At 40.4% G+C, this 14,007-nt stretch overlaps 1 protein-coding gene across 1 annotated transcript; it reads left to right on the top strand.

Moving 5' to 3' along the window:
* The first annotated feature begins 2,962 nt into the window (after positions 1 to 2,962).
* On the top strand, positions 2,963 to 13,931 carry Pp2d1 (protein phosphatase 2C like domain containing 1). Its single transcript, XM_032899703.1, has 3 exons — positions 2,963 to 3,033; positions 4,453 to 5,513; positions 13,183 to 13,931. The coding sequence occupies exons 1-3, from the start codon at positions 2,963 to 2,965 to the stop codon at positions 13,929 to 13,931; spliced, it is 1,881 nt and encodes a 626-aa protein (XP_032755594.1).
* Positions 13,932 to 14,007: the final 76 nt, after the last annotated feature.

Raw genomic sequence — 14,007 nt, 5'->3', positions numbered from 1 at the left:
ACAAAAGAAAATATTTTGCCTTAAAGAGATAGACAAATCTGAATAATGAGTGGACTGTAAAAAAAGATATAATAATAATAATAATAATAATAAAATAATAATAGTAATAATAATAATAATAATAATAGGAAAAAAGAGGTAGACAAATGCTTCTTTTCCTCATACAAAGTATTTTGACTATGTTTCCTCTACTCCAGCTCTACTCTGGTCCTCCCCACCTCCCTATGTTCTTTCTTACAGAAGAAAAAAAATCAACAAAATCCAAGAATAAAAATCAAAACAGTCAATAAGACAACAAGCCAAAAGAAAACAACAACAAAAAATCCCCATGAAGTTTCTTTTTTCTTGGCAAACTACTTCTGGGCATAGGACCTATCCTGAAGTATGGTTAATAATACCCAGTGTGACTCCATTGGAGAAAACTGATTTTTTGTTTGGCCACATGGAATCAATTGCAAATAGTTTCTCAATCCCCTTTCAGTGCTGGGACCTGTCTAGCTTGAATCTGTGCAGGTCTTGTGAATACTGCTAGTTTCTATGAGTTCACATGTATACCAACAGTCCTGTTATTTCGGAAGCCAGTTTTCTTGGAATCATCCATCACCTCTGGCTTCTGTAATCTTTCTGCTTTCTCTTCCCTCTCTTTCCCTGAGTACTAAAGGAAGGAGTTTGACTGTCTTATCCCCAAAGTATTAATTCCCATCCACTGGAAGAAGTAATTTTACTGACGAGGTTTGAGTCTATGGGTATAGCAATATACCATTAGGAGTTATTTTATTTCTATGTTATTTTAGCAAAATAATATTAGGTTTTCCCCTAGGAGCATGGTCTATCTGGTCTCAAGTTCTTAGCCACATTAGTAATGTCAGCCATGGGTTCCATCTCATGGAGGTGGCATTAAATCCAATCAGAGAGTGGGTGGTTATTCCCACATTTGTGCTATTGTAGGTCACCAGGTTTGGAGTTCTCCTCTGTTGGGATGAATAATTCCTTTTAGCATTATGACCCTTAGTAGAAGTGACACTTCTAGTTCAGTACTAGTTTAGCTTTGCTGTCTGATAACACAAGTAATTGTTATCTTCTGCAATAGGGTCTTACTACCAGGTTGTATAGAGCAATCAACAGCTTTGACTGTGATTTGGAGGGCATTTCATGGAACTCTTTTTTTTTTTTTTTTAAGATTTATTCATTTATTATATATAAGTACACTGTAGCTGTCTTCAGATACACCAGAAGAGAGCATCAAATCTCTTTACAGATGGTTGTGAGCCACCATGTGGTTGCTGGGAATTGAACTCAGGACCTCTGGAAGACTAGTCGGGTGCTCTTAACTGCTGAGCCATCTCTCCAGCCCTCATGGAACTCTTTTGACTCAAGAGATAACCCATTCGGGGTTGGGGATTTGGCTCAGTGGTAAGCGCTGCCTAGGAAGGCGCAAGGCCCTGGGTTCGGTCCCCAGCTCCGAAAAAAGAACCAAAAAAAAAAAAAAAAAAAAAAAAAAAAAAAAAAAAGAGATAACCCATTCATAGCACTAAGGATTTTTACATGGGGGCATAAGGTGTCCAGTGGAGGGCTGGAGAGATGGCTCAGTGGTTAAGAGCACTGACTGCTCTTCCAGAGGTCATGAGTTCAATTCCCAGCAATCACATGGTGGCTCACAACCATCTGTAATGAGATCTGGTGCCCTCTTCTGGCCTGCAGTCACATATGCAGGCAGAATGCTGTACATAAGATAAATAAATTTCTAAAAAAAAAAAAAAAAAGTCCAGTGGATTCATCATCATCCCCATTATATGACTACATTTACACTCCTCCTTTCCTTCCTTCCTTCTTTCCTTCCTCCCTCCCTTCTTTCCTTTTTTGTTTCTTTGAGACAGGGTTTCATTACGCAGTCCTGAGTGTCCTGGAACTCACTCTATAGACCAGACTTTACTCAAACTCAGAAATCTATCTGCCTCTACCTCCTGAGTGTAAGGGTTAGACGTATGTGCCAACCACTGCCCATCTAGATGATCTGTCTCATCACCTCCACAAGTGTTCATGCATACTTACAAACATACACATATACCTACACATATGCATAGATGAACATACACACACACACACACACACACACACACACACACACACACACACACAACACATACACTTAGTGGATGGGGCAGATGTTATCACCTTTTCTCTGGCCTTTTTATATCTTCTTAGACAATTTTCTTTTGAAAATTACCTCATAGATAAAATATTACATAAAAGGGGAGTTACAGAAAGATGTTGATAGTTAAGTTCAAAGCAGTGTTTCATTCTTTAAGCTCATTATAAGTTCAAAGCCACAGTTTCACACAGCCTTGCTTTATCATAGTGCATACCTGTGGTTTTATCCTTGGATCTGACCTAGAATGAATGTTTTACCTTGATCACAAATTTGTCCCAAGCCTATTTTTCTTTTTAGTGTTGTGAAAGCTCACTGTATTCCCTATTATGCAGCCTTTCCTTACTATTCTAAGAGGAGTGGGCACATTCTGTTCTTGATTCTGACTTTATTACAACTTTCTGGCAAAAGAGCTAAAACCATCTCCTGAAAACTTCTTTCTAAACCGATCCAATCATCAATTCTATAAAGCCATTAATTTATCTAAACATCATTAACTCACGAAAGTTCATTTTCATGTTGACCTGCAGAAAATTTGGTCAATAAGGTAGGCTGAGGCCCAGGAATCATTAAGCTGTGTAATAGGGATAGGAAAAAGTCTATCAGCAGTGAGAAGTGATCCTAGGATGAAGTCTTTAGGGACTTTGCCTCTCAGAGTTCACTCATCATAGGCCATGCAAAAATGGTGGGCCATCTCCAGAAAACTTATTTGCCTTTAGCCGTTTCTGGATGGCTCCTGACAAGGAAGAATAGTGAAAAATCACCTACATGTGTCAGCCACAGTATGGCCACTTAGGGTCCCTAGTAGAAACCATGTCTGTGACCTGGCAGATGATACAAAGAAATATGTTCAGTGGAAAAATGTTAGGTGGAAGTGTGCCCAGGTAATGGCTATAGGGCAATCGGAGGGACTCCTGTAGATAGGCTACATCAGGACTCTCAGAAAGTTTATGTGTGGATATGTGTGTATTGAAGTCAAGGTCTCAGTACATATCCCAGGCTGGCCTCAAGCTTTAAATTTTTGTTTCAGGCTCCTGAGTTACTGGGATTATAAATGGGTTAGGTTCCTATCACTCCTGGCTTATAGTAAATATTTCCTTCCCTCTATTCTCTAGCCACCCATTCATTTGGAAAGATATATTGATAGTTAATTACAGGTAGGCGCTATAGTTCAGAGACACTGCACTTGCCTAACCCTGGGATCATTAATGACCAAATTGGAAAAGACAGTTATTGAGACTGAGACTTGACCATTTTAACTGAGGTTAACAACAACACTCTATGGTTCTCTTTTTCCCAGACACAAAATCACTATGTAGCCAAAGCCAACCTCAACTTCACAGCTATCTTGTCTTGGGCTACAAATTATACTGGAAAAATTTAAAAGATTACAAGTGGATTTTATGTTAAAACTGTATATGTGAGGGCTGGAGAGATGGCTCAGTGGTTAAGAGCACTGGCTGTTCTTCCAGAGGTCCTGTGTTCAATTCCCAGCAGCTACATGGTGGCTCACAGCCATCTGTAATGGGATCTGATGCCCTATTTTGGTGTTTCTGAAGACAGCTACAGTGTACTTACATATAATAAATAAATAAATCTTTTTTTAAAAAGGTGATTGCTGCTATACCTGAGTAAAAGTGATTTGTTTAAAAAAACTGGGTCCTCTGTTGTTTTAAGCCTTATTCCTTTGAGGCAGGTATTCAGTGGATCTGGAGCCTATTTTTTTCTTTTTGGTAGCCAGGAAGCCCCAACTGTCTTTCTTTCTGCAGGTTAAGAAAGAAATTCTGTCTTAAAGGAATAGAAGTGTGGTGGAGGAAGGCATCTAATGTTCTCCTCTGATCTCCATGCATCTGCACATACACACATAGAAATTTATAAAACAAAACGTTTCTCTCCATAGCTGGAGTAAAATACTATTTCTCTGAGTATTTGTTCAGATGTCTCGCTGAATTTGTTTACTGGGCACCTAATTTCTCTTAGGCAAACATGGAGTAATCAGTGACTTATTGAGGACCTTTTCTGGAGGGGCTTTATAAAACTCAACTGTAGGTCTCTATGAAATTATGAGTAAGACTATGTGGAGGGTGTACCATTTCTTTCAGTAAACATCTTAAATTGTTTAAATGTATTTTATATGTATAAGTATTTTGTCTGCATGTGCATGCAGTGGTACCCATATCGGTTAGAAAAGACCATGTGGTTATGGGCCTCACGAAGGTCCTATACAAAAACAGCAGGTGCCCTTAACTACTGAACCACCTCTCTAGTTCCTGATGAGTAAACGTATTTCACCTTTCTTCCAGAGTTTTTTTGAAATCAAAACAATGGGATGAGAAAACTTCAACATTTACTTCGGATGAGGCTCTCCCAACTATCAGAACAAACGTCAGAAGGCGTAGTAGACTGCCACGCATGAATGACCCGGAGGAGTCCACTGACCAGCTGACTTCGGTTGCCATGGGTGACATGGTCACATTCCCCTGCTCTGTCTGCCACCAAGAACTGAACACAGCTGGGAATTTTCTCCATAAGAAACATCACAATGCTCTGAGTACGCTGGGTTTCGAGTGGATGGGAGGGAGGAAACCAAAGCCCAAAGTGGTCAGTTTTCACAGAGAGAATATAATTTCTAACCTTTTGAGATCTTCTACATACAGTGAAAAAGTCCTTCAGAGTATGAATTATGCATTTGAGCTTCTTAGGAAGAAACAAATTCCGTCGTACTTCAAACTTTGTGACAAGGTCGGAGAGACTTCTATATATTCTCCAACCAGCTACCACCTTCTGATTAAAGGTATAGCCATCTGTAGCAATAATAATTCAGCCTGGAAAGCTGAGCCCAACTGTAAATTCACGGTCGTGAACGACTTTGGCGATAAAGCCAATGTGTGCTTTTTCGGTTTATTTGATAGTCATCATGGTTACGCAGCAGCAGACCTGGCATCAAAGGAGTTTCAGGTTTTACTTCTCCATCAACTGTCTGTACAGGATCCTTCCTACCAGATGACAGCCGAGCAACAGGAACTCATCAATTCCTTTCACACGGTGTTCAGGGAAGAATACAGAGCCAGAGAAGAGGCCTTCTCTTCCACATACAAAACCTTCAGAACCAATGAACGGGAGTATGAGGATACACACAAAGCCTTTGCCAAGGCATTCTGGAGAATGGATAGGCTTCTACGGCTGGGAAGGAACGAGGTCTCCCGGGTTCGGTGGAGCGGCTGTTCAGCACTCACGTGTATATTAGAGGGTGGGATTAAGAACCCACAGGACTGGGAAAAAACCTATCAGCATGGTGTTAACAGCTCTCCCTTCCAGAAGATTCCACAGATCATCTCTGGAGTACTACACATTGCAAATGCTGGTATGTAATTCACTTACATCCATGACACCTAAATTTTATAAATGCTTGCTCATGCTGCTAAAATCACTGTTATTTAGCAATTTGCTAAATAATTAAACAAAAAAAATCAGTTTAAATAGATTGCAGACATAAAAGCAAGCAACTATTTTGTGCTGTGTAATGAGTTGTGTAATGAAACTTTTTCTGGGGAGGCAAAATACACACTTCTATGAACCTCAGATAAGGAACTCAAGATAGAACAGAATATGGATACCATGAAAGTAAGATGTAGGGAACAGACGAGTTTTACTGGAGCCACTTACCTGAATATGGAGGAGGGGTAACTTACAGGAGCAGAAATGACTCATAGACAGTTGTATCACTAAAGTCCACCCCAGCATGGATGACAGTGCACAGAGCTGGGGACCTGGAGCACACTGCATATCCTGCAGGCCACTCAATAGATTGGAGAGTGTCCTTTCCAGGTGGCTCTGGTCTTCAAGGCAGATAAGCCAGTTTCTGCTTCTAGGCAGCTGGTGTGGCCAGGGCCTGCCTACTTATTTGTTTTCTTACGGATGTTGATAAAGCTTAAAAGTGACTGCAGGGGCTGGGGATTTAGCTCAGCGGTAGGCGCTTACCTAGGGAAGCGCAAGGCCCTGGGTTGGTCCCCAGCTCCGGAAAAAAAAAGAACAAAAAAAAAAAAAAAAAAAAGTGACTGCAATATGGAGACAGTAACTGCCTGGATCCAAACAACACAGATATAAGGAACCCACTCCTTTTTAGACTGGAGAGTTGATTAATAACTGCTAAGATAAGTTTGTTTACTTTTGGGGACAGGACTCTTGTTCCCCAGGCTTGCCTCAGACTCACTGACTCTCCTGCCTCTCTCTTGAGAGCTGGATTTACAGACATGTACCATAACTCTTGGGGCTGCTAGACTGGACTGAATGTGTTGCCAAGCACCCTATTAACTATTTCCTAAGGAGAGACCAATGCATGTGTAACAGATTGTTGTTTTCAAGCTCAGTGATCATGCTGTATTCATTTCCTAAGAACAGAGTAACCATTTTTCCTTCAGTTTTCAGAGCTTTAAAACTGGCTAAGGTGCTGTGCAAACTCTTCTCACCAAGCTACATTTCTAGCCCACTTGGTCGTTCTTACTTTAACACAGAATTTCACTAAATTTCAAGGGTGGGCTTGACTTTGTAATTCTGCTGCCTCTCAAAATTGGGTATCAGCAATTAGCCCTGGCTGAGTTCTTGTCCTTACAATTTCTCATCTACAGTCTTACAACTTTTCTTGATCTACTTCTTTATTTCATTAAATCCTTATAGGATTAAAATACTCACATACATTCATACACAGGGTCATGTCCGTGGGGGTGGAATTGCCACAGCTTTCCAGAATGGTGATTACAGGACATTATGCATTTAGCAATGGCTAAAAAGTTCTATTTTTCTACATTTCTTCAATATTGTCATCTCATTTGGTGCTCTCTGCAACAGCAGTTATTTGCTCTTAACCTCTGACCCAGCTCTCTAGCCCTACTTTTTCTTTTTTTGAGATGGTCTTTCTAGGTAACTTAGGCTAGTATCTGCGAGAAATGCCATGACCAAAAAGCAAGGTGTATTTGGCATATGCTTCAGATCACAGAAGTTGGAAGTCAGGACACGAACTCAAACAAAGCTGGAACCCCAAGGCAGGAGCTGATGCAGAGGGCATGGAGGGGTCATGTTTACTGGCTTGCTTAGCCTGCTTATAGAACCCAGGACCATTAACCCAGGGATGGCACTATTTACCACGGGCTGAGCCCTTCTACACTGATCACTAACTGAGAACACGCCTTACAGCTGGATCTCATGGAGGCATTTTTTCAATTGAGGCTCCTTTCTCTCTGATGACTCTTACTAGAGTCAAGTTGACGTCAGAACCAGCAAGTATAGCTAGCCTCCTACTACCCCTACTCTGTTTTCACTGTTCTCATTCTAGAGCACCAGAATTACAGGTGTGTAGGGCTACACCTGGCTCAGTCATTATTTTGTTTACATGTTTGTATGTAAATGTTTATATATATATCTATCTTTCTATATCTTCATATTTTGTACTTGAAAGAGGGATATATCAGGAACTCCTACTCCTTTTGTTCTTAACTCCTTTGTGCTGATCCATTCACTTGGTGTGTCTTCTGCCTGGAAAATTCCATGGTTTCTATGATGTGGCTCTTCTGTGTCTCCGACTGTCCTGTAACTATGTAATCCAGGCTGGCTTCAAGTTCACTAAGACCCACTTGCTTCAACCTCCTAAGGGATAGGGAAAAAGGAATATACCACACAGGCTAGTGATAAATTTTTAAGACATTATTTGCTTGCCTCTTGTTTTTGAAGGAAATAATCAACTGGTGTGGAATTCCAGACTGGCAGATTTTTCTCAGTTGCTAGAATCTGTTTCCTTGTTTGGCAGGGCTGGCATCACTGTCTCCACCTCTCTTTGCTCCTCTGTTCAGAATGTGCCTCCCTCTTGTGGTTGCTTTAAAGATTTTCTCTTTCTTGAATTTTTTTCTTTTTTTTTCGGAGCTGGGGACCGAACCCAGGGGCAAGCGCTCTACCACTGAGCTAAATCCCCAACCCCTCTTCCTCGAATTTTAAGCCATTTGAATGGTGATGCATCTTCTTTCCTCTTTAAGGCTCCTCTCTAGATCACTTATATCATTTAAGTCAGTCCACTGGAACCTAACGCTTCTTTAATCTATGCTTTGTTTCACTCTTCTACTTCTCTTTCAATTAAGTTGTTTTCTAAATGCAGAGGACCTGAACTCACAAAGATCATGGTGCATGTGTGGAGGCCAGTCAACTTTCAGGGTTAGTTCTTTCTACAATGTAGGTTCTGGGTATTGATCTCAGGTTCTCACACTTGGCAGCAGGCCTGCGCCTTAACATTGAGTCACCTCACTGGCCTTACTCTCCCTCCATCCATCTCCTTTCCTTTTTTAATCATAAAAAAAGAGAAAACCTTTTATGATTTATCTATGTATGAACGTTTTGACTGTATATATGTACACCTTGTGTGTGTCTGATGCCTTCAGAAGAGGGTGGTAGATGGCCTAGAACTGGAGTTATTGATGATTGTGAGCCACCATGGGGGTGTGGGAAATAGAACCTAGATCCTCTGCAAGAGCAACAAGTGCTCCAAACCACGGAGGCATCTCTTGAACTCTTGTTTTTTTGTTTTTGTTTTTGGTGAGATAGTGTCTCATCACTCTGTGTAGCCCAGCCTGGCCTTGAACTTGTGGCAACCCTTCTGCTTTAGTCTCTCCAAGGTGAGACTACAACTTTGAGCCTTTCTTTTTTGACACACATAGCCATAGCTAGCTGGGGACTCATTAGAGTTCTACTGCTTCTGCTTCTCAAGTGTTGAGATTAAAGGTGTGTACCACTATACAGGGCTCCTTTAACAGTTTTCAAATCCACCTACCATTTGTTTTGGAATCCAGTCTGGCATTAATTCTTGTTTTTCTTTATTTCAGGCATCGTGGTTTTAACTTTTGTCTTTCTATATCTATATCTTCACTATTTGAATGTTTTGAATGCAGTTATAGAAAAGGAGGGGTAGGGAAGAAAAGGAGGAAAGGTGGAGAAGGTAGAAGAGAAAAAGGAGGAAACTAGACAGCAGTGGACCCTGTCTCACAAAAAAAGACCTTCCTTGTTGATCTCAATTCCAGTGACATTTTGGGTTTGGTGCTACTCAGTTGGGGCTGTGGGGCTGACCTCTCAGGAAAGCCTAGTGGTTTTTTTTTTCGGAGCTGGGGACCGAACCCAGGGCCTTGTGCTTGCCAGGCAAGCGCTCTGCCACTGAGCTAAATCCCCAACCCCATGGTTTTTTCTTTGAGATCAGCTTCTCCCTTTCTAGTGCTAGTGCTCCCAAGGTATGTATCACTGCTTGGTTTCAAAGTTTTGTGTGTGTGTGTGGCAGAACTGCGAGTTGAACATATGGCCTCACACAAACAAGGGAAGCACTCTACCATGGGGCTATAATTCTCCTGGCCTCTTGTCTTGATGCTTATTTGTAAGCTGTTGGAGTAGTGTACCTGGGCTGCCAGAATAAATTCCCATAAACTTAGTGGCATGAAAAAGAATTAGCTTTCTCAACACTTTGGATTTTAATAAATTTCATACTGGCAAGCCATCTTTCCTTCCTTTTGGAAATAAGATCTCACTCTAACCCAGGCTGTCCTCCCAACAATCCTTCTGTCTCATTCTGAGCTTACAGATGTTAATTACAGATGTTAACCACCGCTGTCAAATTTCCTTCCTTTCTCTTCCCTTCTCCTCCCTCACCTTTCTTTTCTTCCCTCTTATTTTTAGTGTTTTTCCCCCTCTCCATTTTCTGAGATTTAGTCAGTTACTAAGTCAAGAGGCTTGAGGTTACAAGGAATTTATTCTTATGTGTTTTTGTGAATGTAACATATATGCAGGTACCTGGGGAGTCTGAAGAGAGTGCACTGGATTCCCTGGAGCTGAAGTTGTCAATCAGCTGACAGGGTATTAAACTGAACCCTCTGGATCCTCTGGAAGAACTTTAAGAACTTATCCACTGATCCATCTCTCCAGCCCATTATTATTTTCTGACTTAATAGCTTTGTTCTGCATCAACATATCAACATGTGGAGACCTAACAGTACATTACCAGGACTGTGTTTGGTGAAATGGTCTAGACCCTGATCCATGGTGACTACTATTGACCTCTTTTTGTTTTTTGGACACAGTGGTCTCATATTATATCCTGGATGGCGATGGCCTCACTCTTGCAATTCCAAGTTACTACTCCTTTTAAATAACTGAATATTCACATTTATCTGCCAAATTACAGATGTATAAGGTCCAAGTGCTTGCTTACCATCATCCCCCTTAAGGTGGTAAGTGAATTAAACTACGTCCCCACAGTTTTAAACCTATGATAGCATTATTTATACATACACACACTTCCCTGCCCCCCTCTCTTTTAAGAAAGGCGCAGAACTACATCCTAATAGTTTATCCAGTTGCTTTGCTGGTGACAGTTACTTAGAACCTGACGAGATCCTACTATTGACTTAAAACCAAGGATTATAGCTCAGTTTGCAGAATGCCTACCTGGTGTGCATAAGACCTATGCAAACAGGACATGATGGCACATGCTAGCAGGAGGACTAGGAATTTCAAGGCATTCTCAGCTACACAGGCAGTTCAAGGCCAGCTCAAGCTATATGAAGAGCTTGTTTCAAAACCAAAACCAAACCAAACAAAGCAATCCCCACTCAGTAATTACGACTTACCTGCGACAAAGTAAAGACGCACAAGTTCGCATAAAAGAATGAGAGTACAAATTTGTGCAGTTCGCAGGAGCATAATCTGCACAGCACAGGGTCACATTTTGCAATCAACCCAGTAGTTCAACTAGCATTCATTCTATTATGTTAATGAGGCAATACTACTGTTTCTCTCATCAAGATAGGCTTTCTGTCAAATCATACCAGCTGGACAGACTTCAGCCTTCTAAACCTAGATTCTTCTTTGCTAAATATATTAAAAGGCTTTCCAGCAATGAGGCAGAGACAGGAAGATTTCAAGTTCAGGTTAGCCTGGGCTACACATTGAGACTCGATTTCAAAACTAATCAAAAGAAAAACAAACAAAAATAAGTTAAAGAGATTGAAAAAAATTGAACACAGTAACAACAAAATTCTGATTCCAAGTATAGCACTGTTTAAAACCTGAATATTCTTTTGTGATTGGAGACAGGGTTTCATTGTGTGTAGCCTGGCTATCCTGGAACTCAGGGATCTACCTGCCTCTGCTTCTTGAGTGTTGGGATTAAAGACATCCACCACTACCACCTGGCAGAATATTCTCATTTAAAAATGTGTGGTACATGTATGCCATAACATGCATGTAGAGGTCAAGGGCAGCTTTGGGGATGTGTTCTAGGTCAAACAGGTCATCAAGTGTCTTTACTTACTGAATCATCTCACTGGTCCCACAAAATTTTGCTTTTAGAATTGGTATATTAAAGTAGGAATTTTTATTTTCAGGGATAGGGGGCTGGAGAGATGGCTCAGTGATTAAGAGCACCGACTGCTCTTCCAGAGGTCCGGAGTTCTCAATTCCCAGCAACCACATGGTAGCTTACAACCATCTGTGAGGGGATTTGATGCCTTCTTCTGAGGTGTCTGAAGACAGTGACGGTGTACTCATATACATTAAAAATAAATAATCTTTAAAAAAAAATTTTCAGGGATAGAGTATTCAGATACCAATGCCACCTCAGATACGCTGTCAGTCACAAATAATACTGTAACAAGAACCACTGCTTTTTCTTAAATATACAATGATTATAAAATCTGTGGAAAAACAGAACAAAAAATTCCAAACCACTTCTAATAGCATCTTTTAATCTGTTCAGACCACATTTAGACTTTAGGACATTAATGAAGCAAAATGTAAACATTCCAGGTTTATCTCAACTGTAATCATTTCATACTGCCATCTCTTACTGAAGACTTCAGTTATCAGCTGTTGAGTTTAATATGGCTGCCTATTTCCCTAATATGAATTTTTATAGAACTTACAGTTTAATTAAATATTACAGAAATCTAGGATGGACACTTAACAGAGGCATTTTATTATCCATATCCTAAATACATTTGGGCTTTACTTTCACCAATCCCATATGTACACACATACTTTGCTCATTTAATCATCCATTTGATTATGCTAGTGCGTGTGCACGTGTGCGTGCGCACGTGCTGTATATGAAGGTCAGAGGACAACTTGTAGGAGACAGTTCTTTTCACCAGGTGGGATCCAAGAATGGAACTCAAGATTAACAGGCCTGGTAGCAGCTGCCTTTACCTAATTTTCTTAGCAATTCCCAAGAGTTTTTGTTCTTTAAGAGTTCTTTTATTTTTATGTGTATATGTGTGGTCCTGTGCATACAAGTACAGAGGCCAAGGGCATCAGGTCTTCTTAGATCTGAAATTACAAGCAATTGTGTGCTAACCTACATGGATGCTAGCAATCAAATTCAGGTCCTCTGCTGGAGGAGTATGTGCTCTTTATTGCTGGGTCACCTCTCCAAGCCCCACCGAAGAATTTGTTGTTGTTGTTTGTTTGTTAATTACTTGGTGCTAGAAAGATGTTTCAGTATTTAAGAATACTTGCTGCTCCCCTAAGAGTTAGAGTTCAGCTCCCAGCACCCATTTGGGTGGATCATGGCAAACTCTAGGGGATCCAACACTCTCTTCTGGACTCTACAGGCACCCACCCTCCTCATGTGCACACACCCACACGCATAATTTAAATATTAACAAAAAACCCCCTTTATTTTAATATTTTAAAAATCTGCTGAATAGATGTTAAGAAACAGTAAAAAACATACTTTGAAACAGTCTCATAAAAAATTTAGAAATCATCTTTTGTGACTTGTGGATTTAGTTAAGTGTTTTAAATTCTACTGCTTATCGCTGAGATTTGAATTAGGTAGCTTCCCAGTTCAAAATCATATTTGTACACTGTTCAGCTTATGTATTCTAGAAATATTTACATGTCATACTCTGTTTATTAGCACTGAAACAATTAGTAAGTAGCATACTTTGATACAAACTGATGATTAATCTTTTGATCCCTTTCTCTTAAAAAACAAAATACCTGTTTAGGAAATGTACAAGCAGTCTTATGCAGAAATGGAAAAGGATTTTGCCTGACCAAGGAGCACACTACACGAAACACTAAAGAAAGAAGAAGAGTACTTTACAGCGAAGTAGGGATTAGTTCAGATGACCCATATGGTCTCCTGGATGGGCACATAAAAACCACCAGGGGTCTTGGATTCCATGGAAACCTCAGACTAAAAAAGGCCATTATTCCAGTACCACAAACAATTTCTGTCCCTATAGATGATTTATGTCAGTTTCTCATCTTAGCCACCAATGGACTTTGGCAAGTTTTGGACAAGAAGGAAGTCACTGCACTGGTAATCACTTTGTTTCAGGTATATAAAGAAACATGTGTTTCTGGTCCTAGAAATAAACCCTGGCCATCTAAAAGCCTGCTTTTCCCACCAGACAGTAAAATCCGCGTGCTGTTCCAATACCAGCCTGAAAATGAAGACATTACGTCAACTACAGATGTAATGAAAAGGGTATCTGACTCACCATTTGCTGACACCAACATTCATCAAGATACATCTGCAGAAACATTTCTACCAAAAGAGAGTAATGGCTTACCCACTACGAACAGTAAGCAGGAAAGTGAGAAAGAACTATGTATTAAGAATTTCTATAAAGGTGCAGCTGAGTACATTGGCTGTCAACTTGTAAGTGCTGCAATAGAAGGTGGTTCCAGAGACAGCATCACTGTTATGGTAATGTTTCTCAATGGAAGTGAGTATCACAGGCGGACATGAAACACTCCAATGACCTAGAACAGTACTACAAAGACGCCTGTGAGAACCATTCCTCAGAAAAGGAAGGAAACGCAAA

The sequence above is a fragment of the Rattus rattus genome, chromosome 4, assembly GCF_011064425.1.
Source record: "Rattus rattus isolate New Zealand chromosome 4, Rrattus_CSIRO_v1, whole genome shotgun sequence".
Classification (NCBI taxonomy): Eukaryota; Metazoa; Chordata; class Mammalia; order Rodentia; family Muridae; genus Rattus; species Rattus rattus.
This window is presented reverse-complemented; position numbering and strand designations above follow the sequence as displayed.

Coding starts and splice junctions, on each gene's coding strand:
- Pp2d1 (XM_032899703.1), top strand. CDS start 2,963: ATGTCTGTGACCTGGCAGATGATACAAAGAAATATGTTCAGTGGAAAA. Junction 3,034..4,452: donor TTAGGTGGAAGTGTGCCCAG/GTAATGGCTATA, acceptor CCTTTCTTCCAG/AGTTTTTTTGAAATCAAAAC. Junction 5,514..13,182: donor ACTACACATTGCAAATGCTG/GTATGTAATTCA, acceptor ATACCTGTTTAG/GAAATGTACAAGCAGTCTTA.